Genomic DNA, 24,941 nt, shown 5'->3' with positions numbered 1-24,941 from the left:
ATCATTTCAGCTTGCTTGGTTGTAAGTAAAATATTTTAAAACTCATGCAGTTAATAATATTATAACAATCATTGAATTTAGTTATTTTTAACAATAAAAACAATATGCTACTGGAAGTACATTTTCTGCTTTGTACCCATTTTGCACATACATTTTCATAGATATTTTTTGACAGATATTATACACAGTCTCTTGTATGTCTGAGTTTGTTGAAGAGTGTAATTTGAAGCAAAATGGTGAAATCAATGCATGTTTGTAGTAGCCTGTGTTGTATTTTCTGTGCGCTCAACCACAATGATAATTTCCAGCAGAATGTTAACTGTTAACTGTTAACCACTGCAATGTTAAAGTGACACATTACTGATCAATGCACACCAACCTGTACATAAAGCACCTCAGGCCTGGAGTAGGTTAGTGTCAGGGGCAGAGCTAAGACTTTAGCCCTGCTTAGTTGTTGACGGGGGGTGGGGGCTTGAAAGAAAGAGACTTGTTGACAGGGGCGGCAGGGTTGAATGGCGATATTTAACCAGTAATAAAATTGGCTCCACTCCAGTCAAAGACACCTAAAAAGATTAGGGGCTTTTCAGAAAACATTTGTGTGTGTGTGTGTGTGTGTGTGTGTGTGTGTGTGTGTGTGTGTGTGTGTGTGTGTGTGTGGTACAAATATATGTTCGCACATCACTGTGTGTTGCATGCATACCAGTTACTTGTGGCCCACTAGCTCAGAGCCCTGTGGCTGTTTGTTGATCATGCTCTCTCTCTCTCTTTCTCACTCTCTCTCTCTCTCTCTCTTTCTCTCTCTCTTTCTCTCTCCCTCCCTTTCTATCTCTCTCTCTCTCTCTCTCTCTCTTTGAGGCCAGCCCCTCTCCTCCTGCTCTGCGTCCTGCTCTAATGTTTGTTTCTCAGAGAGCTGGTTGCTGTGCATCACTCCCACGCCTTCAGCGCTACGGCTTGACCACACAGGATTCTCAGCCCCAGCGCTTTACAGGGCTGTTATTTCCCAGAATCAGCCTCACCTCACTACCCCCCCCCCCCCCCCCCCCCCACACACACACACACACACACACTGCTGTTTGTGCTTTCAACATGATGCATCAGCCCACTGAGCTCAGACCTGCATGCACAGAAATAGACCAAAACAGCACGGCTGAGGAGACCAGACTGCAGAAAGACTAGCCTCTTACCTTCACACCTGAAAACCACACAGGGTCTAGAAGTTTCCATTCACCAACTTTCTCACTATCAACAATGTTATTTATATCATGGTGTCAAAGCAGACTGGTTGCAAACACCAGTGGAAACTTCACACATCTATGACTCCTCTCATCTGCTTGTCCACCTTAGTAATACTGTTTTTGTAGATATATTATATATTCAATTGTGTATTGTGTGTTAATCTCATAGTCTCAATCTTTAGTTTTGTGATTAGGACAACATCACATTAACAAACTCCTATAGTGTTTACAAAGCTTTAGGAAAGCATAACCGCACATCAGTTTGTTTACAAAAGCAAATGTTTTTATCACAGCTTCATTATAGGAAGTTTGTGATTTTCGTCACTTAGTGCCATATTCATATTTAAATAATGAGCCTGAGGTTTTGCATACTAGAGTCTTGACAAGCAGAAACCAGGCCTTGGCCTGGATGACCGTATGCTGCTTCATGATGCATCTCTTTTTTTTAGCATGCAATTCATTGTGGCTCATTAATCAAATCTACCATTCAGTTTGAAAGCTTCATATTTAACAGCATTATATCATTATCAGTGCTGCATGTGTGACCTTGTAGAAATTAATTGAGGCAGGAGGCAATACAGACTGTGGATTATACTATACTTATCAGTAATTCACCTAACAAGCTTATATATACATGTAAACATGAGAGTGAATTCATATATTATTAAGAAGTTACACTGTATAGTACAAGTTGTTTAACAGCATTAAAAATGTAAATGACCTCAGACTCCATTTGTAAAAGTATATGTATATAATATATGTATATAAGTATATATGTCCATTGCTACTGCAGACATTGCAAGTAAAACGTTTTTTTTTTTTTTGATAATCATCATTGGTACTTCATCTCTATGTATTCAGAAAAGCATGCACTTATTCCTGAGAGGAAAAATAAAAACATTTCAACAATGTTGTAATATTGTGTAGCAGCAAGTCGACAAGCAAATAGCCATGAATGGTATGGTTTTTAAATCTTTCTGTGAGGGAGTGAAAAACTAGCAAAAGGAAGGAGGAGAGCAAAGGTGCAATGGTGAAGACACAGCCTGTATGTCTCAATCTGTGTGTGTGTGAGTGTGTGAGTGTGTGAGTGTGTGTGTGTGTGTGTGTGTGTGTGTGTGTGTGTGTGTGTGTGCGTGCATGCGTACACGCGTGTGTGCGTGCGTGTGTGCGTGCGTGCGTGTGTGTGTTTGTCTGTCTGTGTCTGTCTGTCTGTAAGAGAAGGAGCAAGGAAGAGGGAGTGAGCATAAGAGAGTAGGATTCTAGCAGCTGAGCTCTTGATTACTAGCGCCATCTTGTGAAAGATCATTTAAGGTTGTGGACAGTGTCAGTGCAGGTTTGAGACTGTGGTTAAAGTTAGGGAGCATCACACAGAGCATCAGACCTTTGTGATTACATACATGGTCATAGGCCATTAGAAGTATAACTGATAAACTGTCACAGAATTTGATGGTTGCATCTTTAAATATTGTTTATTTATTTATTAAATATTTGAGGAATCAGCTCTGGGTTTTCATGATTTTTCTTGTCCTCTGGCGCTATGTTGTGAAAGCTTCACTGGTAATATTTGTCTGAGATCACCCAGCTGTGGTTCGTTATTCTGGCAGTCAACAGAAACATATCACCTGTACCTGTCAATCACGTGGTCATAGACTGAATACAATTCCAATTTATAAGATCACAAAACACCTAATTTTGTACTAACCACTGCATTTGTCATGGATAATATAATCATCTTAACCAGGGAGGGTCATGGACATTCCTATCAGGTCCACCCCACACAGACAACAGCTCCAGTCCGACATGTATGTGGACCCTACAAAGTGAGTCCCATGTATACAGCCCATGTTAAACCCCTCTAGGTTTGTGAATATGGGTTTGTGAATATGGGTTTGTGAATATGGGTATACAGTTTTAGTACACTGTTAGGTTTTGCTTATGCCTTGGTTATGCATGAGTCCCATGCATACAGCCCATATTAAACCCCTCTAGGTTTGTGAATATAGGCCAGGAAGTGTTGGCCTGGGCATACAGTACTGACCTACCAAGACCCCACTGCAGAGCTCATGTATGGGCAGCCATATGTGGACACTACAGGATGTGAAGAGAACACAGAGACCCAGAGTGTGCAGTCAGCTTCTCTGAACATGTGGCCCTATGGCTGTGGTTACACCGCAGGCCTGCTGATAAGGACTACAACAACTTGATGCAATGGGTGGACATCGGTATTATGGAAGATGCATAATTATGCTTCACAATAGACATTAACACACTAAATCTAATATCACCATATGTGATACTACGTATATGATGAAAGGCCTTCAGTGAAAAGTTAAAAGACAACCTGAAACAGATCTGGTGATGATGTGGGCGGATAAATATTTCCACTGTGGTTTCCGTATCAAAACACACAAACAACAAAGGGTGACACTTCCGCCTCTTTACCTGATACCATAAATAGCATCGCCCAGCATGTCTGTCACTGTGGACGCATCTCTTACGTCCTGTTAATGCTCAGTGCATGTGTAATGCTGATCAACTAATGGTAAGTGGTCACACTTACTAAACGTACATTTTTTTACATTTTGCATTTTTGTCTTTTCCTTAAAAAGCGTCACCCAGCATGTCTGTCTTTTCCACCTGGGTCAATGCACAGTGGGATTCTAATGCTGATCAACCACAGTCAGTGAGCACAGGTAAGAACAAAGTAAATAGTATTTTGTGATGGCTCTTATTTCTTGAGCAAAATATATTAATATTTGCAATGTTACGGGGGTCTGAACTCATGTTATTTGTACGTATTATATTATGATAATTATTTAGTTTGTATCTGTACTAATGAGTTTATGTTTATCTTGTGGTTCCAAACTAATCAATAGACACACTAAAGACATTTTCCTGAATTATTGTATCATTATTTTTCAGTTCCCTGAACTAGCTTCAATTAAAAGGAGTTAATAACATCTATGAGCCATTGCGTATAAAGTTTTGTGTTATTTAAGGTTTGTTCATGTTGTAAGCTAAGTAATGTAATGAGTAATGCTAATTGAGAGATTCTGAAATTAATTTGCTCATATCACACACAGACCCTGATATCAAGCATTTAACCTTTAAGAACGAAAAGTCACACCAGTGATACGGCTCCTGATTGTCATCAAAAGTGAACCGTCACACCAGTGTGTTTTAGAATGAGGCGACACAAGCGTTCCAATTGCAGCGTAAAAATGAGTCTGTGTGTGGGCTACTACTTTATCGCTAACGTTTGCCAACATTGTACTCAATGCCGCCTTCTCCAATTATCTCTCAAAATCGTCTTGTCACTATCATTTTGTTTACCACGTGTAGTTTGTGTTATGATAATTGTGTGGTCCAAGTTCAACTATATATTACAAAATGACAACGTTGGCAAGTATAGGGAAGACATGACCTCCGGTACAACAAAACAAGTAAAACAAGTGATTTAAAGATAAACTTTTATTAATCCCCGTAAGGAAATAATGGTACATTATATATACATAATGGTAAATAAAATTACTTCAGTTTCTGGATTGTACATGTTAGATATGTATTTATTCTGGTAATAGTGGTAATATCATGACATTGTTATTTCATCATTACTCACTGGAAAGTTAACAGGACACATGGATCAGAATTCATGTCAATTTTGCTCTGGTGAGAATCCCACTAAGCTAAAATGGTTTTCACACAATTCAGTATCAGTATATTATGATACTAGTCTTATTATAACTTGTCAAAAAAGGTTCAGCGCCGTAATACAAATAAAATGGCTCACTTTTTTGTCTGTATATACAGGTTGACAGTGGAAAGATGATCTTCACCTGCATAATCCTGTTGCTGATCAGTTATGTGTTTACAGGTGAGTCATTGTCAAAAATAACTCGTCATTGTAACACTTATTTGTTATTACTTTTTGTGTATCAACATTTTAGTTCTGTGTGTGTGTGTGTATGTGTGTATGTGTGTATATGCTACCGTGGCTCAGGCAGACGGCTATTGTTTGTATTCATGACAAATATCACAACGTATCAAAAGCTATATGCTTAAAAAGAGCTCATTAATCAGAAAAAAAACAATTAGCGTAGCACAAACAGAGCAACCACTGTACGGCAAAAATAGATTTTCATGTGCCTTTTGACAGTGTGCGTGTGTATGTGTGTGTGTGTGTGTCTGTATGTGTGTGTGTGTGTGTGTGTCTGTATGTGTGTATGTGTGTGTGTGTGTGTGTGTGTGTGTGTGTGTGTGTGTCTCTGTGTGTATGTGTGTGTGTGTGTCTGTGTTTCTCTTTCAGATGGAACACCACATCAACCAGATACGGTGGTCATAGCTAGGACTGGATCGAATATGACTCTCAGATGTAAACTAAATTTAACATTTGACATTAGATCTATTTTCTGGATTAGGATGAAACAACCAAAAGAGCTCCACTACATTGTGGGAACTTTTACAACATCGACAGACTATGCAGAATATGATGGCTTCAGTAAACAACGTTTCAAAGCAATAAATCAGAATGGCACATATAATCTGCATGTTTTAAATTCACAAGATTCAGATTCAGGCTTTTATTACTGTGGTGCTTCTTCAAATCTGGTTCTCAAGTTTGGCAACGGGACACTTTTGGATTTTGAAGGTAACTTTTTTACTTTCTCCATCTACCCTGATATAATTACAGTGTAGTCAACATACTTATTATTTTCAAGCTCCACAAATATTCCGTCTATATTAACAACTTGTATTATGATTATTATGTTTTGGTCATTACTTAAAGACACTGAATCGAGGCCTGGCAGTACAAAGAAGCCCACTACTTGTGAAATGTCCACTACAACAGGTAGATATTCATTTCTGACATGTAATTGTGGAACCCGTATGTCCTTAATCACTGTTTTGCAATGTACTCTAGTTGCATCTATGACTAATATGTTTGTAATTCCAAGAAGAAAAAAAAAAAAACATAGTGTACACTCTTATTTAATCTTTTCATTTCATTTAAATTGAAAATGCTGTGTTGGGACAGTACAAGCTTTGACAGAAAGGGATCTTACAATGTGTCATTGGTGTGGCTGTTTTGTTTGGAATTGCAATGAAGCAACTGTATTTTTAAAATATATGATTTTTAAAGCCATTGGCTGCTTCATGCTTGTGTTTTGCTATTTCCCAGACGACTGGATGAACACTGTGGTTGTTGGTTTGGGAGTGGCATTAGGTGTGTGTGTTGCTGTGATAACCCTTCTTATTGCTTCACATTTGAAGAGATCGGTGTGTGATCACTGCAAAGGTAAAAACTACATGTATCCTTAGCGTATGTAAGGACTGGACGCCATATTCATAATTAATTCACTTGCGTATTTTTTTTCCTTGAACAGAGAGAGCTCAGAATAAAATGCACCCTAACATGCGACCTAAGACCTCTGTAGCAGAGGACACTCAGGTAACTCCGGCATTGTATTGGTTATGGCTGTTTCTAATGACATTCACCTTCTTTACCCTTTTATACCCTTTCTATCATTTGTATTTATAATATCTATAAATCATTTATAATATATTTATAATCAATTATCATTTGTAAGAGAGGCTTTCATTGCTTTTCAGCAAAAGTTTAAAGTATTGAGCTGGAGAAGTCCTCATTGATCTCCTCATTGATTGAACTTTGTAACTTAATAACTAGCAACCAACTGAAAATAAAATAGGGATTTTCATTATTGCTATGTGTGACTGTGCTTTTTGAAAGCATTGCTTGAATGCATGCCAAGATTTAGATATGATCCCTTTATAGTTGCATTGTACATTTTCAGCTTTAAACTGTATATGATTCTCTCTCTGAAGAATATATTGTATGTACATATTTAGGAGTTAGATGGATATAGAAATGAACTGTATATTCTGAATTGACAGGGAAGTGATGCTGAGGTGATGAGCTACTCTTCTCTGCATTTTTCTACAAAGAGAAAGAAGAGGGAATTGAAGAACAAGGACCTACAACCAGAGGTTGTTTACTCTGATGTAAAACATCTAAAATAAAAAAAGGATTAAGGCTAGATAGTCATTCATTGAGAAATATAATGCATTCTTGTATGCTCTATTTAATATTCAAATGTAGTATTAATTACAGCATTATTGTCTGGGTAAATGATGAATGACGATCTAATGAAAACTCACAGCCTCTCATATTTCTTACACGGGCCTGGTCTTATTTCTTGTTTGTTTATTTCAATCTCCCCATGGTCCTATTGGTTTATGTATAATGTTTATGTTAGCTTACGTGTTTGTATGAATGTTAGTATGATTATTCTGTAACAGTGATTCAGTTATAAATAACATAGTATTTCTGTTCTACTTTTGAAGCTGGTCTGACAAATGAAATAATTAAAGGCCCAATACAAATAAGGTTGACTTGATTATTTATTTGTTTTGTAACTGTGCTAATGCTACAGCAAATTATAAAAATAATAAATACTGTACATTTGAAAGAGACAATAACTGCAATGCTAATATCAGCTGTACATTTGAATGAGAGCAATAACTGCAATGCTAAAATCAGCTGTACTCAAATAGTGAAAGCACCTGCTGTTGGAGCATGTTCCAGAGTAGTCAGTCCTGGATATACATTGGGCATCTGAGGCTGGCCTTATCCATTTGGTAAATGTCTTTGGAGCTTCTAAAAGGCCAATAAGCTGCACCTTCCAAACCGTTGTGTTCTACCTTTGAAAATGAAAGAATAGTAAGAATGTGGATATAATGGTCGTCTTCCGTTTGACTGGTAAGTTAGTCCTGGGTGTCATTGCAAGGAACACACTGACAGTGTATAAAGAGAATGAGGATAGTATCAGGAACCATTTTGGTTTGCCTAAGGAAAAGCCTCTGTCCAAGGTGCTGAATATCTCCAGGTTTTCTTTCAGGAAGCACCTACACACACACACACACACACACACACATAGACACACACACACACACACACACACACACACACACATAGACACACACACACACACACAGGAAGCACCTACACACTATTACCTGCTCTACTTCTACTTGATATACAGTATATACGTACATTTACACAGTGTTGAAAGAAAGCATAGCAAACATTTACTATTTACTTCTGCTGTCTAGATATCCTAAAACAGATTAAAACGGTGCATGTTGGCATGCAAGTCCTTAGTCATCAATATAGTTATACATTCAGATACAAATAAAAAGTCACACAAACCCACACACAGGCATGCATACACACACACACAAAACCCACACACAGGTATGCACACATACCGACACACACACACACACACACACACACACACACACACACACACACACACACACACACACACACACACAAAACCCACACACAGGCATGCACACATACCAACACAAACACACACACACACACACACACACACACAAACACACACACACACACACACATACACACACAAACACACACACACACACACACTCAGAGTACCGTTGCACAGTAAACCCCACATAGTGCTGATCTGATCAGAGTTAACTGAAATGGGTTAAATGAGGCCGCTCTCCACTCTGTGACTAGGAGTGACATGAAGAGAGAAGAAACTTTGAGCGAAGTCTACACACCAAATTAATCAACAGCGCCCCCTGTGGGACATTATGGAGCATGACAGGCTAAACACAGTCAGAGAGCTGCTTAGTAGTACAGTGCTGTTAATGTGAAAACAGCAGAGGCTATAGATAGTGAATGTGGATGATAGTCAAACCGTGATGATCAATTTTATTTCCATCATCGATGATCAATACTTTTTTTGTGTTTATTGCTGTTACAGCTTCAGGCAACAAGGCATCATCACATATTTCTGATCACACTTTTACCCCTAAAGTTTAACACTGAATTAGGCTTAATGTCACAAATCTTAAAAGACAAGACACCAAAAGTTTCACATTATGATAAATTTGCCTTCAATGTGGTACATTTTCAGTTTGGTACAACATCATTTCTGCCGTCAATGGTCCTTTTATGCTGCTCTAGTAGAAACTGCAGGTGTTTCTCAGCCTGTTCTAGTGGCCAATCCTGGTGCTAATGTCACTTTCAACTGCTTTGTCTCAGAAGATGATCTTCTGATCCTCCCATACTCTGTAATACCTTCAATAATACCCGTTTCAACTTAGGCAACAGTTTAGGATCATTTCATCTATCAACAGTAAACATTCTGTCATCTGATGAAGGCTCCGACTTCTGTGCCATCATAAAAAGGTGTGATGTACATTTTGGATATAAACATATTAATAGTAAAAGGTAAATGCATTTCTCATACTTCAGTGATTTTTACCAATAGTGTAAATAATGTAAATTAAACTACACCAGAATGAAGACATATTTAAGGGCATATTATCATTGTGTGTGTGAAGGTGTGTGTGTGTGTCCATCTGTATCTCTGCTTCTGAAGGCCGTAGACCTTTGAATTTGGTCTCAAAATGACCGGAATAGGCATGTTTATATATGCACTATGAATGTTTCTAAGCTTTAAAACCTTAACTTTTCGAGATATTCAAGACATTCAAGATTTGAAGCTTTTTGCGCCCCACGCGAATATACCCCCCACCCTAGTTTTGTTCCTCCGGGTCAAATTAGCCAGAAACCATTGAGAAAAGTTGTGCCGCTCATGATGCATACTCAACTTGAGCCTGCTAGTGGAGTACTTTTTGCGCCCTGTGCGAATTACATATTTATTTTTTCTTGAAAATCTCGAAAAGTACCGGTTTTAGAAACCTTCATAGGGCATATATAAACATGCATATTCCGGTCATTTTGAGACCAAATTCAAGTGCCTATGACCTTCAGAAGCTGAGCTACAGATGCGCTGGACGCGCCCTAAAAGGGCGTGGCAAAATCTCGATGTTCGCTCGGGTTAAAGTAAATGGCAGCACCCTAGTTTTGTTCCTCATGGTCAAATTAGCCAGAAACCGTTGAGAGAAGTCATGCCGCTCATACTTCATACTCAACCTATGGGCTGCTACTGGAGTAGTACATAGAATTAAAGTAGACAGCTCAGGTGCTGCAATGCTGTGTTCTGTGAATCTATCATCAGATCAGAATATGTTTTGATTGCTCATCTGATTGACTTGCAAATTTCACCAGAAGCTAAGTTCATGCTAAAATGCGTATGATTTGGAGGCTGAACCTAGTCCACAATGACATCACATGTTTTTTCCTTGAGTCATTGGATGGAAAATTCAACAGGAAGTGATATTTTTTTGACGCACAACTATTTAAGTTGTTCACTCCGCTTTGAATGTACTTGAAACAAAGACATTCATCTGTGTGTGTTGTCTGAAGTTGGATATTAGTGCACGGACTAAATTAGCAAGAAACTCATACTGTTTGAATAATGCCCTGGATACTTATAATCCTTCTTATCCACATGTGTAAGTTCATTTAAAATATGATTATTTTATTTTAAAGATTTTTTCTGGTAACGTAATTCATGTTACTAGGTGTAATGTCTGGTGCAATGTTTTAACTACTACATCATGAAATTGACTCATATGCTTTACCCTCATACTTTTCTAGACAAAGCACATGATGTTATTCAATTAAATCGAGTAACAGAAGCTGCACCTGGAGATTCAGTGACTTTAGATTGCTTTTTCCCTGTGGCTTTCAAAACCGAACCACTGTGCTGGTACAAACAAACACTGGGAAGAAAGCCTTTTTTAGTGGCTAGGTCATCTAGAGACACTCTATCGTGGAATCCTTTGTTTTCTGAAGACGTTCAAAATGGACGGATTAACATAAAGCAGTCTGATAGAGTATTTAATCTGACCATCACAAACGTCACATCATCTGATGAAGCAACATATTACTGCACATTGACAATGGATAAAGACCTTACATTTGGAAATGGAACGTTTTTGGCTCTCAAAGGTAATACACGTCATTCAACAGAACACCCCAACAATTCAGGAGTTTTGAGACATTTCACCCACTTTTATATTTACTATTGTCTCTGAAATATAGGACACAGTCAGTTTAACCACAGCTTTAATGAGGATAGAGCATTTGTCTGCGCAGTGGCTAACTGTGGACAAATGAACACTGAAAAGAAGACGGTGTTGAACACAGGTATTTGTTTTTACCAAATATGATTATTGCAGATGAGGAACATTGATGCAGCATGTAGCAGCATTAACAGATGACTTGACGCATGTTATTTTATGATGTGCCACAGAGAAGTGTCTTTACATACAGCGTGTTGTTTGCTGCTGTTTTTCAGAAAATGCTGTGGATCCTGTTGTTTATGGGTTGGTTGCTGTGTTGGGACTGTGTTTTGTGCTCATATGTTACTTGATCAGTTTAATTTACCAAGACAGGAAACACAAACATGACAAAGGTATATCATCTGTGAGATCAAAATGATCTTATTTTTATATCCTTCGTGCTTGTAGGCTCCGGGCGCTGTAAAGCGCCTTAAGACAATTTCATTGTTTTGGCCTATGTAAATAAAATTGAATTGAATTGAATTGAATATCAAATAATCTTGTAATGTTGAGAGAATCCAGCCACCCTTATCAATCTGTTTCTTCATGTATTTCATGTTTTTAAGAAGTGAAGTCTCAGCAAGTTCACAAAGACAGGTCCTTCAGAGATCCATCAAGTGGGCAGGTACAAAACATAATGGCATCCTTATAATGTTGATATATATTTTAGAGTACGTTAAATTTGTCTGATTTAACGTAAGTCAAAACTAAAACCTTGTACTCAGATATGTTCAGAAAGAGCTAACATGTAGGCCTAACTGTTTTTTGCCCAGGATTCTGAAGAACTGGTCAACTATGCTGCCTTGCACTTCTCTGATAAGAAACTGAAAAGAGGAAAGAAGAAGAGAGACCTGCCACAAGAGAGCATCTACTCCGATGTCAGAGGTTAAGGAATGTGTCAGGGCGCTTTCAGATGACAAGTGGACCATCCTCTTTGTCCCGCATCCTTCCGCCCTGTCTCTGAAAGACAACAAGCTGTCCAGAATCATTTAAGCAAGATTTCACCACGGTGAGGTAACCATTGGAACAGCTCAGTAATCAAACGACTTTTGGATAACCAACATGCTTTTATCCTCTAATTAATTAGAAAAAATGACAAAGAAAAGCTCGTCATTACTGCATTTTTTTAACCCTGCATTGCTTTTGAACGAAGTTGGTTCAGAGGCTACGTAGCCTTATATCAAACCATGCACATTTATCATTACGTTCAATAAACACATACAAAAATGCTTCTTTCTGTTCGGGGAAAGTGATTGGTCCGAGCGATTCTTTAAAAGTGAGAGCATGTTTTGTCCTGGTAACCTAGGCTACACTGAGCAGCTCCAGGTCTGCTACCCTAAAAGTTTCCTCCATGCTGTTCCGTGAATTAAACCGTGATCTCATTGAATAAACATTTCATACAATTTCTTCACCACCCGACATGCACATAAGTTTAAGTTGAGACATACAGTATGTCAATACATATGTAGCATGTATCGTCAATATATGAACCTAAACCCTCGAAGGTATAAACATAGCACAAAAAGTAAGGACATTTCATGGGCGCAACCCACATACTCAGCTCTGCTGCTCATCCCCCAAATGCATGTTCCTTACAAATGTGGCACCATTTAAAATGGAAATAAACAGGCTTTCCAATGGTATAAGATGTATTGCCAAGAAGCATTGTTACAACAAAGAAATAATCTACCAAACACTTTAGCTTAGCTGTAGATAACTATACTCAACCTTTTTTTTCATAAAATACCCAAATCACTAAATAAATGATCTGTAAGATTGACACATACATCTTTACATTCATTCATTCATTCATTCACTACATTTAACCAAATTCATAAGTTCAGCTCAAACTCTTGGTGGTGCTGCTGATTGGATTGATGACACGCCCAACACAAATTTCGTAGCACAGTGGGGTAAGATGAGCCAGTGGGAAAGGTGACTCACTGTCACATCTGCGCTGAACCCAGCTTCAGCCACGACCCCTTTTCGACTTCAACTAACGCACCTCTGCTACATCCTCAGTCACCTTCCCAATCCCCTGATTGCTGATCACACACACCTGGTACTCACCTACTGAAACTCCTCACTCCCTTCACTGGGAGTCTGGTCTCGCATCATTCACAGGTTATTCCCCTTGACGTCACAAGCTCCAGATCCCTCGAACTCTGAACGTTGCAAAAAGCATAGCGAGATGACTTCAGACACCACTATGTGGTTAGCTAAACACTAACTTCAACCTACATAAACCTTGTGTGATGTGTTTAACTTTGCTTCTCGCTCATCTGCTGCAGTCTGGGAGTGGGCCCATGCTTCTCTCTCTCTTCCTCCAAGATGAGAGTGAGCCCATGCTTCTCTCTCTCTGCTGCAGTCTGGGAGTGAGCCCGATATGCATATTGAATAAAAATATACTTATACACAACTCTGGAGTCTGAGGTAAACTTGAGTGTAAATGTTCACCTAACAGGTAATAGGTAGGTGAGGACAGATAAACTACAGTGGATTTTTAATTCTGTAAGTTTGTTTTAATGTGTGACTTTTGAGGGACTTAAACTAAACTTAGATTACAGGTCTGTGAATTCATTTGTACACAATGTACCACACCTTGTGGCAGTTAAGGATTTGTTTGTATGTGTGTGTGACAGAGAGAGAATGAAAGAGAGAGAGAGAGAGAGAGAGAGAGAGAGAGAGACAGAGAGATTACATTTTTAGGACCGAGAAAGTGAAGAGACAGCCTATATGTCTCTGTGTGCGTTCATGCTTTGTGTGTGTGCTTGTGTGTGTGTGTGTGTTTATGTGTTAAACCATAGATACGCATGTACTAGCGCCTGAACTAATATAATATTTTTTTTCTCTGTGCTCATATGTCTAAAATGGTGGATGAGGTTAACTATATGAATTGTATTATAATATATTCATATTCAAAAGTAATAATCATAAAAATAATAATAGATTAATTTAAAATTGTATTTCACTTGACTTGACTTGACTTGACCGAATGTCAATTCAGTAACTTCCTTTTACATTCCCCTAATGACTAAGTATTTACCTGGTAAATATATGATAAATTATAGCATATTATTGGGTAATTACCACAGGGAATAGGTTAGTGAGTACAGAGAAACTACAGTGGATTATTAATTCTTAACTTTGTCTTAATGTGTGATTTTTGAAGGCCTAAAACTATATTTAGATTACAGGTCTGTGACTTCCTTTGTGCAGCATGTACAACACCTTGTGGCAGTGAGGTTTTGTGTTGGTTGTGTGCGTGTGCGTGTGCGTGTGCGTGTGCGTGTGCGTGTGCGTGTGCGTGTGCGTGTGCGTGTGCGTGTGTGTGTGTGTGCTCACCCACATCCTGGCAGGCCAGAGAGAGGCACGGCCCCACTCTCAGTGAGGTTTATATAGAAAAAGGTTAGCGTTCTCTGACACCAAACCATTTTGTCAGCAGGGATAACCACGTGGTGGGTCTCTGGCGTCCGAGGTCATCTTATTATTCTTTTTGCAACGTAATGCATCAGCAAGGCAGCAAAGAAGGACTACTAGTTCTTCTTATCAGCCCTAGCTTATGCACACATAGAAGGTACACTTTTAAGCACATACACACAGTTAGAAACGTCAGCATTTAAGAACAGAGACAGCAATGCTATGTTTCAGGCATATGATTAACACACATACAGTACATACTTGATTAAAGTCAGAGTTTCACATATCCTTATCGTATATGATTGCACACCACTGTGTGTGTGTTGCATACCAGTTACTAGCTCAGAGCCCTGTGGCTGTTTGTTGATCATGTTCTCTCCCTCTCTCTCTCTCTCTCTCTCTTTCTCTCTCTCTCTCTCTCTCTCTCTCTCTCTCTCTCTTTGAAGCCAGCCCCTCTCCCCCTGCCCTGCATCCTGCTCTCATGTTTGTTTCTCAGAGCGCTGGTTGCTGTGCATCACTCACATGCCTTCAGTGCTACGGCTTGACCACAGAGGATTCTCAGCCCCAGCGGTTTACAGGGCCGTTATTTCCCAGAATCAGCCTCACCTCACTCCCCTCCCTAACACTGCTGTTTGTGCTTTCAACATGATGCATCAGCCCACAGTCCTCAGACCTGAATGCACAGCAACAGACTTAAAGAGCACGGCTGAGGAGACCAGGGCAATACTACTGTGACAAACTACAAAGACAGAGAGAAATAAAAAGTGTTTGTAGGATTTGGTTTTTATACATACTGTATACTTTGTGGCAGTTACTTACACCTAGTTATCATTTTCCAAATGGAATAATATAAAATAATATATCATACATTTAGTCTCATGCACTTACACTCATACATTCTATATTATATATACTATTCTTTATGTGCCATTGATGAAGGCAAATGTGGGGTGTGTGTGTGTGTGTGTGTGTGTGTGTGTGTGTGCGCGTGCGTGCGTGCTTGTGTGCGTGCATTTGTGTGTGTGTGTGTGTGTGTGTGTGTGTGTGTGTGTGTGTGAGTGTGTGTGTGTGTGTGTGTGTGTGTGGGTGTGTGTTGTGAAGACTTTACGTCTTAGGCCTCTTACCTTCACACCTAAAAACCACACAGGGTCTAGAAGTTTCCAGCCACCAATTGTCTTGCCATCATCTATGTTATTTATATCATGGTGTCACCGCAGACTAGTTTCAAACACCAGTGGAAACTTCACTTGCATGTGTGACCTTGTAGAAATGAATGTAAGCACCTTTGTGGGTCAGGAGGCAATAGAGATTGTGTACTAAAGTATGCTTATGAGTAATATTGTTATTAGGAATTCTATACAACAAGCTTTGATACTTGAGTCTAAATGGATTTATAATACATAATATACACTCTACAGTGCACGTTGTATGAATCAGCAACATTGTGCTTTTAAAAATGTAAGTGACCTTAGACTAGAGTAAATATATGTACATTGCTACTGCAGACATATATTAAAATGAATAATATACGTATATATACACACACACACACACACACACACACACACACACACACACACACACACACACACACACACACACACATACATTTATGCTGTCTGCATGTCTGTCTTTATTTGAATAATGATCATTGGTCCATCACCTTCACCTCTATATCTTTTTTCTATTCCCTTCCTTATTTTTTCCTGACTTGGTGACGGGGTGGCGGGGTTGAGGGGGAGCTCCACCCCAGTCACCTCAAAAGATTTGAGGCTTTTCAGAAAACATTTGTGGCTTGGTTATGTGTGTGTGTGAGTTTGTGTGTGTGTGTGTGTGTGTGTGTGTGTGTGGTATAAATATATGTTTGCACATCACTGTGTGTTGCATGCCTACCAGTTACATGTGGCCCACTAGCTCAGAGCCCTGTGGCTGTTTGTTGGTCACGTTCTCTCTCTCTGTGTCTCTCTGTCTCTCTGTCTCTGTCTCTCTCTCTCTCTCTCTCTCTCTCTCTCTTTCTATCTCTCTTTGAGGCCGTTATTTCCCAGAATCAGCCTCGCCTCACTATCCCCCCCAACACTGCTGTTTGTGCTTTCAACATGTTGCAGCAGCCCACTGTCCTCATCCCTGCATGCACAGCAATAGACTAAAAGAGCACGGCTGAGGAGACCAGGATAATACAACTGTGACAAACAACAAAGACAGAGAAAAATAAAAAATCTGATTTGATTTGTAGTATTTTGTTATTATACATTTACTTTGTTTCTTCACAGCAAGGTAAGGAGCAGCAGAGTTTTGTTTAAATATTCACAGTTTCCTCATGGTTGCATATCGTATATAACTGCAGTTCATGTCCATTTTCTCAGAAACTATGAGACAGTAATTCAGAGACCACTGAATGTAGTAGCACACATATTTAATATACAGCAAATTACTAATACTTTTATGCGCCACCTAGATACAATTTGTAAATGGATTTACACAAAATATTATATCATACATTTAGTCTCATGCACTTACACTCTATATCTAATTCTTTATGTGTCATTGATGTGTGTGTGATGTGCTATGATGACTTTAGGCCTTAGGCCTCTTACCATCACACCTAAAAACCACACAGGGTCTAGAAGTTTCCATACACCAATTGTCTTGCCATCATCCATGTTATTTATATCATCGTGTCACCGCAGACTGGTTGCAAACACCAGTGGAAACTTCATTTGCAGACTTGCATGTGTGTGTGATACGTTTATAATAAATATAAACACACAGACACGTGTGTGTGTGTGTGTGTGTGTGTGTGTGTGTGTGTGTGTGTGTGTGTGTGTGTGTGTGTGTGAAGTTTATAACAAATATAAACACACAGACACGTGTGTGTGTGTGTGCGTGTGCGTGTGCGTGTGCGTGTGCGTGTGCGTGCGCGTGCGCGTGCGCGTGCGTGTGCGCGTGCGTGTGCGTGTGCGTGTGCGTGTGTGTGTGTGTTTTTGTGATAAGTTTATAATAAATATAAAAATTATAAATGTATTTATTTTAATAATTATCATCTGCATCACCTTCACCTCTGTGTCTTTTTTCCTTACTTTATTCCTGAGAAGTAAAATCTAAACATTTAAACAGTGCTGTTATATGGTGTAGCAAGTCTACAAGCAAACAGCCATGATTGGGTATGCTTGTCATCACACAGCGAGAGAGAGAGAAGGGAAGAGAGAGAGAGAGGGGGGGGGGGGGAGGAGAGAGAAAGAAAGAGAGAGAGAGAGAGAATGGAATGGAGGAAGTGAAGAGACCACCTGTATGTCTCTGTGTGCGTTCATGTTTGGGTGTGTGTGTGTGTGTGTGTGTGTGTGTGTGTGTGTGTGTGTGTGTGTGTGTGTGTGTGTGTGTGTGTGTGTGTGATTGTCTCTAAGAAAAGGAGAGAGGAGGAGGGAATGATTGGGAAAGGAATGATTCTAGCAGCTGAGCTCTTGATTACCAGCGCCATCTTGTGAAAGATCATTTAAGGTTGTGGACAGTGTCAGTGTAGGTTTGAGGCTGTGGTTAAAGTTAGGGAGCATCACACATAGCATCAGACCTTTGTGTTACATACATGGTCATAGGCCATTAAACGTATAACAGAGGAACTGCTTGGTGAGGCTGGAGGCCTGGTGTGATCAGAGATGTGTGAAGTTTCCACTGGTGTTTAAAAACAGTCTGCTGTGACACCATGATATAAATAACATTGTTGATACTGAGAAAGTTGGTGGCTGGAAACTTCTAGACCCTGTGTGGTTTATAGGTGTGCACTTAAGAGGCCTTTCTTTCTGTAGTCTTTTCTTTTGTTGTTTGTCACAGTTGTATTTGCCCTGGTGTCCTCAGCCGTGCTCTTTTAGTCTATTGCTGTGCATGCAGGTCTGAGGTCAGTGGGCTGATGTATCACATTGAAAGCACAAACAGTAGTGTTGGGGGGGGGGGGGCGGGGGTAGTGAGGTGAGGCTGATGCTGGGAAAATAACGCCCCTGGGTCATTCCACGCCAAACGGGACAATGGCTCCCACTCGACCGTCTCAGATTTGGCTGAAAAAAATCAAGGTTGTTCATACACTTCTTAATAGGTATAGTCCAAAATATTAGCTCTCTACTCCCAATAGTTCTGTCACAAAAAGATGTTTTAGGGGGGAGGGGGTGCCTGTACTTGAGACGCTTTTTGAGCAGCGTTTTCTGAAGAGCCATTTTCAAATTGCTATTACTAGAAAAGAATTTAAGCTAGCTCCTTCAAACTTTCTAGGCTTAAAATATGATACCATTACTTGAATATTATGGACTTCTAAGGGTGTGGCTTGGGTATATCATAGTATTCGGGGTGCTTGAATTTGCGCGGAAATTTTACTTGACGCTTTGTTGCAGCATCTTTGAATACCTGTGGAAAGCGCAATGTTAAAGCTGGAGACTTGATATTATACACAGACCTTCCTTTGTATGCTTCGTATGTTGTATTAAAAAACTGTCCTTATGTGATAAATGGGCTGGAAGATATTAAAGCTTGAAAATGGATGAAAACCCATTTTGTGCCATTTTTGGCACGCTAAAGCAAAAAAATTACAGCATTTACCAACATGAAACAATTTTTGGGGGAAAGATTAGATATTTGTTCTTAACATATCAAAAATTTGTGATGGTGTTCTGCCTCGTTTTCTCAAAATATTTTTTTTTAAATATGGGATTTTTGTACACGCCCAGCATTCAATGGCCTATGGAAGCACATTCAAATGGTAGCAAAAGGTAAGTTTATGACTTACAATGACAAGCAAGCTGAAATGACTATGATAAATGATAAGAGAGGGCTAAAACTGAGAGCACGCATGCACGCACGCACACACACACACACACACACACACACACACACACACACACACACACACACACACAAACAAAACCTCAACTGCCACGAGGTGTTGTACATGCTGTACAAAGGAAGTCACAGACCTGTAATCTAAGTATAGTTTAAGGCCTTCTAGTCACACATTAAGACAAACTTACAGAATGAATAATCCACTGTAGTTTCTCTGTACTCATCGACCTATTACCTGTGGTAATTACCCAATAATATACTATAATTCATCATATATTTACCAGGTAAATACTTAGTCATTAGGGGAATGTAAAAGGAAGTTACAGAATTGACATTTGGTGAAGTCAAGTCAAGTCAAGTGAAATACAATTTTAAATTAATCTATTATTATTATCATTATTACTTTTAAATATGAATATATTATAATACAATTCATATAGTCAACCTCATCCACCATTTTAGACATATGAGCACAGAGAAAATAATGTTATATTAGTACAGGCGCTGTATCCATTTGTTTACTGTATGTGTTCTCCCTCTGAATCAAACCAATGACCTTAATCATCTAAGCATGTTACTCTATCGTCTTCCTCCCTCGGTTATTAAGGAATAATAATACCGGTAATAACTTACTAATAACAATTCATCATACATTTTTGCAAATAAGACAGAAGGATACGAATTTTAATTTGAAGCAAAGTTCACTTCGTATATTTTATCACTGAAATGAAGCCCCATGACATAGATAATGTCTGAGTAAAACTGTAGTTAAGTAGTGATCCTTGCTGAACTGATTAACCAGGACAAAATCATTACTGTAATGAAATCTGACATCTGAAAGATAGACCTGCTTTGTGAACTACCTTGTTTATCGTACTTAAAAAAAAAAAGATTGAGTATAGTTATCTACAGCTAAGCTAAAGTGTGTGTCTTTAACTATTGGTTTGATGATATCTATCTTTAACAATTTAGGTTCATATCTTGACAAAACATACTACATGTGTATTGACATATGTCTCAACTGAAACGACAGCAAGGTAAAAAAAAATGATGTGATACAGTACATGACCCTTTGAAGGTAGGTGACAAGATACAAACCCAAGTGCATTCTGTCTTCAAAAAAAGGTCTGTGACACTTGGTCCCCCACATGACAGTAGGCAACAACATACAAAGCCAAGTGAACATAGTCGCCTTTCAGAGGTCACAAAAAGACAGGAAGGAAGTGGTCAAACTGCCACTATACTGAAGGCGTCATTTTGCCCGAAAGAACTATGCTGCCAAACACTTCAAAGGATCAACAGTTACATTAAAAATACAAATCCAACTGAATAATATGAAATATGTAATATTAAACACAACAAATTAATTTAAAACCTGTAATAATGAACAGCTAGTTGCTACAGAATTAACTACAGATGCTTATTTGAAGTCAATATCAACACACATTACAAGAGTTCAGTAAGGCTGTGGTTCTTCATCAGTCTGGCATTTGTGTGTTACAGTGACCCTGGGTTGGTTTCCCTTTGTGCTAGTAGTGTTGAGCTAGTAGTGTTGAACCTGCTGGCACTTGCTGTCACTGCTGTTCTTTTGTGTTTGTTTATAACAGAATAATGAATTTTACTCCATTATTGCTAGTTGGCTGAATTAGGAAACTACAGCAACAGATTGTGAATGCACCTTGACAGAAACTAAACTCCAAAGTTATCTCTACTTTCAGTCCCGATTCCACTTGCCATGTGTGCACAAATCTGGAACACGTCTGCCCACCTCCAAGATACAAAAAAAAACATTCAACTTTTTTTGTGGCGGTGCAGGAATATATTAAATGTTTCAATGAGATCACGGTCTAGTTCAAGGAACATAAACTTTATTTAGTAAACTTTAATTTTTACAGTAGCATTTTTATGTTATTGAACTAGTGATATGCATGCATGATTTAATATTAGGCTACATAGCCTCTGAACCAACTTCTTTCAAAAGAAATGTGGGTAAGAAAATAAAGAAATTATGCCATATATTCAAATGTATTAATTATGAACTACAACTACAATTTATAAGAGGATTAAATGACTGGCATGTTGGTTATCCAAAGGCGGTTTGATTACTGAGCTGTTCCTATGGTTACCTCACCGTGGTGATATCTTAAAGGCTTTTCAACTGAAAGCGCCCTAACACATTTCTTAGCATTTTTGTATGTGTTTATTAAACGTAATGATAAATGTGCATGGTTTGATATAAGGCTACGTAGCCTCTGAGAACCAACTTCGTTCAAAAGCAATGTAGGGTAAAAAAAATGCAGAAATGATGAGATTTTCTTTGTCATTTATTCTAATTCATTAGAGGATAAAAGCATGTTGGTTATCCAAAAGTCGTTTGATTACTGAGATGTTCCTATGGTTACCTCACCGTGGTGAAATCTTGCTTAAATGACTTTGGACAGCTTGTTGTCTTTCAGAGACAGGGCGGAAGGATGCGGGACAAAGAGGATGGTCCACTTGTCATCTGAAAGCGCCCTGACACATTCCTTAACCTCTGACATCGGAGTATATGCTCTCTTGTGGCAGGTCTCTTTTCTTCTTTCCTCTTTTCAGTTTCTTATCAGAGAAGTGCAAGGCAGCATAGTTGACCAGTTCTTCAGCATCCTGGGCAAACAACAGTTAGACCTACATGTTAGTTCTTTCTGAACATATCTGAGTACAAGGTTTCAATTTTGACTTACACAAAAATGGACACATTTAACACACTCTGTAATGTATATGAATATCATAAGGATTTATTATGTTTTGTACCTGCCCACTTGATGGATCTCTGGAGGACCTGTCTGTGTGAACTTGCTGAGACTTCACTTCTTAAAAACATTAAATACATAAAGAAATAAATCTAAAAGGGTGGCTGGATTCTCTAAAAATTACATGATTATTTGATATTCAATTCAATTTTATTTACATAGCGCCAAAATTGTCTTAAGGTGCTTTACAGAGCCCAGAGCCTGGGCAGCCCTGGAGCAAGCACAAAGGATATACAAATAAGATATTTTTGATCTCACGGATGATATACCTTTGTCATGTTTGTGTTTCCTGTAATGGTAAATTACACTGACCAGGTAACATATGAGCACAAAACACAGTCCCAACACAGCAGCCAACCCATAAACAACAGGAACCACAGCTTTTTCTGAAAAACAGCAGAAAATAACAAGCTGTACGTTAAGACACTTCTCTGTGGCACATCATAAAATAACATGCATTAAGTCATCTGTTAATGATGCTTCATGCTGCAACAATGTTCCTCATCTGCAATAATCATATTTGATGAAAACAAATACCTGTGTTCAAAACTGTTTTCTTTTCAGTGTTCATTTTTCCACAGTTGGCCACTGCGCAGATGAATGCTCTATCGTCTTTAAAGCTGAGGTTAAACTGTCTGTGTCCTATATTTCAAAGAAAATAGTAAATATAAAGTGGGTGAAATGTCTCATGACTCCTGAATTGTTGGGGTGTTCTGTTGAAACACACATACATTACCTTTGAGAGCCAAAAACGTTCCATTTCCAAATGTATGGTCTAACTGCATTGTCAATGTACAGTAATATGTTGCTTCATCAGATGATGTGACGTTTGTGATGGTCAAATAAAATACTCCATCAGACCGCTGTATGTTCATCCGTCCATTTTGAAAGTCTTCAGAAAACAAAGGACTCCAAGATATAGTGGCTCTAGAAGACCTAGCCACTAAAAAAGGCTTTTGTCCCAGTGTTTGTTTGTACCAGGACAGTGGATCGGTTTTGAAAGCCTCAGGGAAAAAGCAATCTAAAGTCACTGTATCTCCAGGTGCAGCTTCTGTTACTCGATTTAATTGAATAACATCATGTGCTTTGTCTAGAAAAGTATGAGGGTAAAGCATATGGGTCAATTTCATGATGTAGTAGTCAAAGCATTGCATCAGACATTGTACACAGTAACACCAATTACTTTACCAATCAGTAAAAAATCTTAAATAATAAAAGAAATGAAAATAATAATAATTTAAATGAACTTACACATGTGCATGAAAGGGATTATAAGTATCCAAAGCATTATCCAAACAGTATGAGTTTCTTGCAAGATTTGTCTGTGCACTAAGTCATAACTTAATAAATCTTCAAATAATAATATTTTAAATGAACTTACACATATTTATAAGAAGGATTAAAAGTATCCAAAGCATTATTGAAACAGTCTGAGTTTCCTGAAAGATTACTCTGTGCACTAATATCCCAATAAAGACAACACACACAGATGAATGGCTTTGTTTCAAGTACATTCAATGCAGAGTGAAAGACTTAAATAGTTGTGCGTCAAAAAAAATATCACTTCCTGTTGAATTTTCCATCCAATGACTCGAGGAACAAACTTGTGATGTCATTGGGGACTAGGTCCAGCCTCCCAGTCATACGCATATTAGCATGAACTTAGCTTCTGGTGAAATCTGCAAGTCAAACAGATGAGCAATCCTGCTGCAATGGTTTGTGAACATAATAAACTGACAAATGTCTTTAGAATGGTTACCGTCTCATATTACCTTCAATGTTTTAGAAAACCATACTCCCCAGGGTGCTCAGGTGGGCTATCTCCCAGGCCTTTCTGTGTGGAGTTTGCATGTTCTCCCTGTGTTCACAAGGGTTTCCTCCACAAAGAACCCCAACCTAAAAACATGCAAACAGAAGAACAGATCGCTCTCCTGTCCAAGACTGTCTTGGTCCCCGGGCGCCATAAAGGCTGTCCACTGCTCCTGGCTGCCCATGAGGAAGGACAGTGTGGGTGTGTGTGTGCGTGTGTGTGTGTGTGTGTGTGTGTGTGTCTGTGTGTGTGTGTGTGTGTGTGTGTGTGTGTGCGTGCCTGTGTGTGGAGTAAGTGTTATAACCTTTTATTTGTATCTGAATGTATAAATATATTGATTAGTAAAGATTTGTATTCTAACATGCATAGTTTTAATCTGTTTTATGTTGTAACTGTGTGTTAGGTTATCTAGATAGCAGTAGTAAATAGTAGTGCTGTCAGTTAAACGCGTTATTAACGGCGTTAACGCAAACCCATTTTAACGCCGTCATTTCACTTATCGCGAGATTAAAGCAAGATTCTTTTTTTTTCTTCTTCTTTGATTAACGTTCTTTTTGGCCTAGCAAACTGTGTAGTAGTCTAACGTTACGGTTTGAGTGAATGGTGAGAAACCTGGCGAAATGGATGATAAAAAGCTTCTGAATGCTGAAAGCAAAGAAGTAGTAGGCTTACCTTTTATTGGTAACCTAACTGTTAGGGTTCATTGTTTCTGAAATAAGAGGCCTGACTGCTGTGTTCCCAGCAAACTTGAAAAAAAGAAAATATTAAGCCATGGTTTAACTGGCTGTCCTTGTTTACCTGAAATGTGCACTTTATAATTTTATTTTGTACCGC

At 38.8% G+C, this 24,941-nt stretch overlaps 2 protein-coding genes across 5 annotated transcripts; one reads left to right on the top strand and one right to left on the bottom strand.

Moving 5' to 3' along the window:
• Positions 1-10,541: 10,541 nt before the first annotated feature.
• LOC116220700 lies at positions 10,542-12,241 on the top strand. 2 transcript variants are annotated; one of them, XM_031568670.2, is made up of 6 exons: positions 10,542-10,655; positions 10,801-11,154; positions 11,248-11,352; positions 11,504-11,620; positions 11,834-11,892; positions 12,041-12,241. In XM_031568670.2, exons 1-6 carry the CDS (start codon positions 10,619-10,621, stop codon positions 12,155-12,157), a joined length of 789 nt encoding a protein of 262 aa, XP_031424530.1. In that variant the 5' UTR covers positions 10,542-10,618; the 3' UTR covers positions 12,158-12,241. The 2 variants fall into 2 exon arrangements, with proteins under 2 accessions (XP_031424530.1, XP_031424529.1); XM_031568669.1 differs by lacking the exon at positions 10,542-10,655 and having other exon boundaries at positions 10,759-11,154.
• Positions 12,242-21,659: 9,418 nt separating this feature from the next.
• Positions 21,660-23,790, bottom strand: LOC116220699. Of its 3 annotated transcripts, none has more exons than XM_031568666.1 (6): positions 23,549-23,790; positions 23,034-23,387; positions 22,835-22,939; positions 22,567-22,683; positions 22,299-22,357; positions 21,660-22,151 (listed from the first exon to the last, which is right to left on the bottom strand). In XM_031568666.1, the coding sequence occupies exons 1-6, from the start codon at positions 23,583-23,585 to the stop codon at positions 22,035-22,037; spliced, it is 789 nt and encodes a 262-aa protein (XP_031424526.1). In that variant the 5' UTR covers positions 23,586-23,790; the 3' UTR covers positions 21,660-22,034. The 3 variants fall into 3 exon arrangements, with proteins under 3 accessions (XP_031424526.1, XP_031424527.1, XP_031424525.1); XM_031568667.1 differs by having other exon boundaries at positions 23,679-23,790; XM_031568665.2 differs by lacking the exon at positions 23,549-23,790 and having other exon boundaries at positions 23,034-23,512.
• Positions 23,791-24,941: the final 1,151 nt, after the last annotated feature.

This window comes from Clupea harengus, chromosome 6 (assembly GCF_900700415.2).
Source record: "Clupea harengus chromosome 6, Ch_v2.0.2, whole genome shotgun sequence".
NCBI classification, from domain to species: domain Eukaryota; kingdom Metazoa; phylum Chordata; class Actinopteri; order Clupeiformes; family Clupeidae; genus Clupea; species Clupea harengus.
The sequence above is the reverse complement of the archived record's forward strand: the minus strand, read 5'-3'. Positions and strand labels throughout refer to the sequence as shown.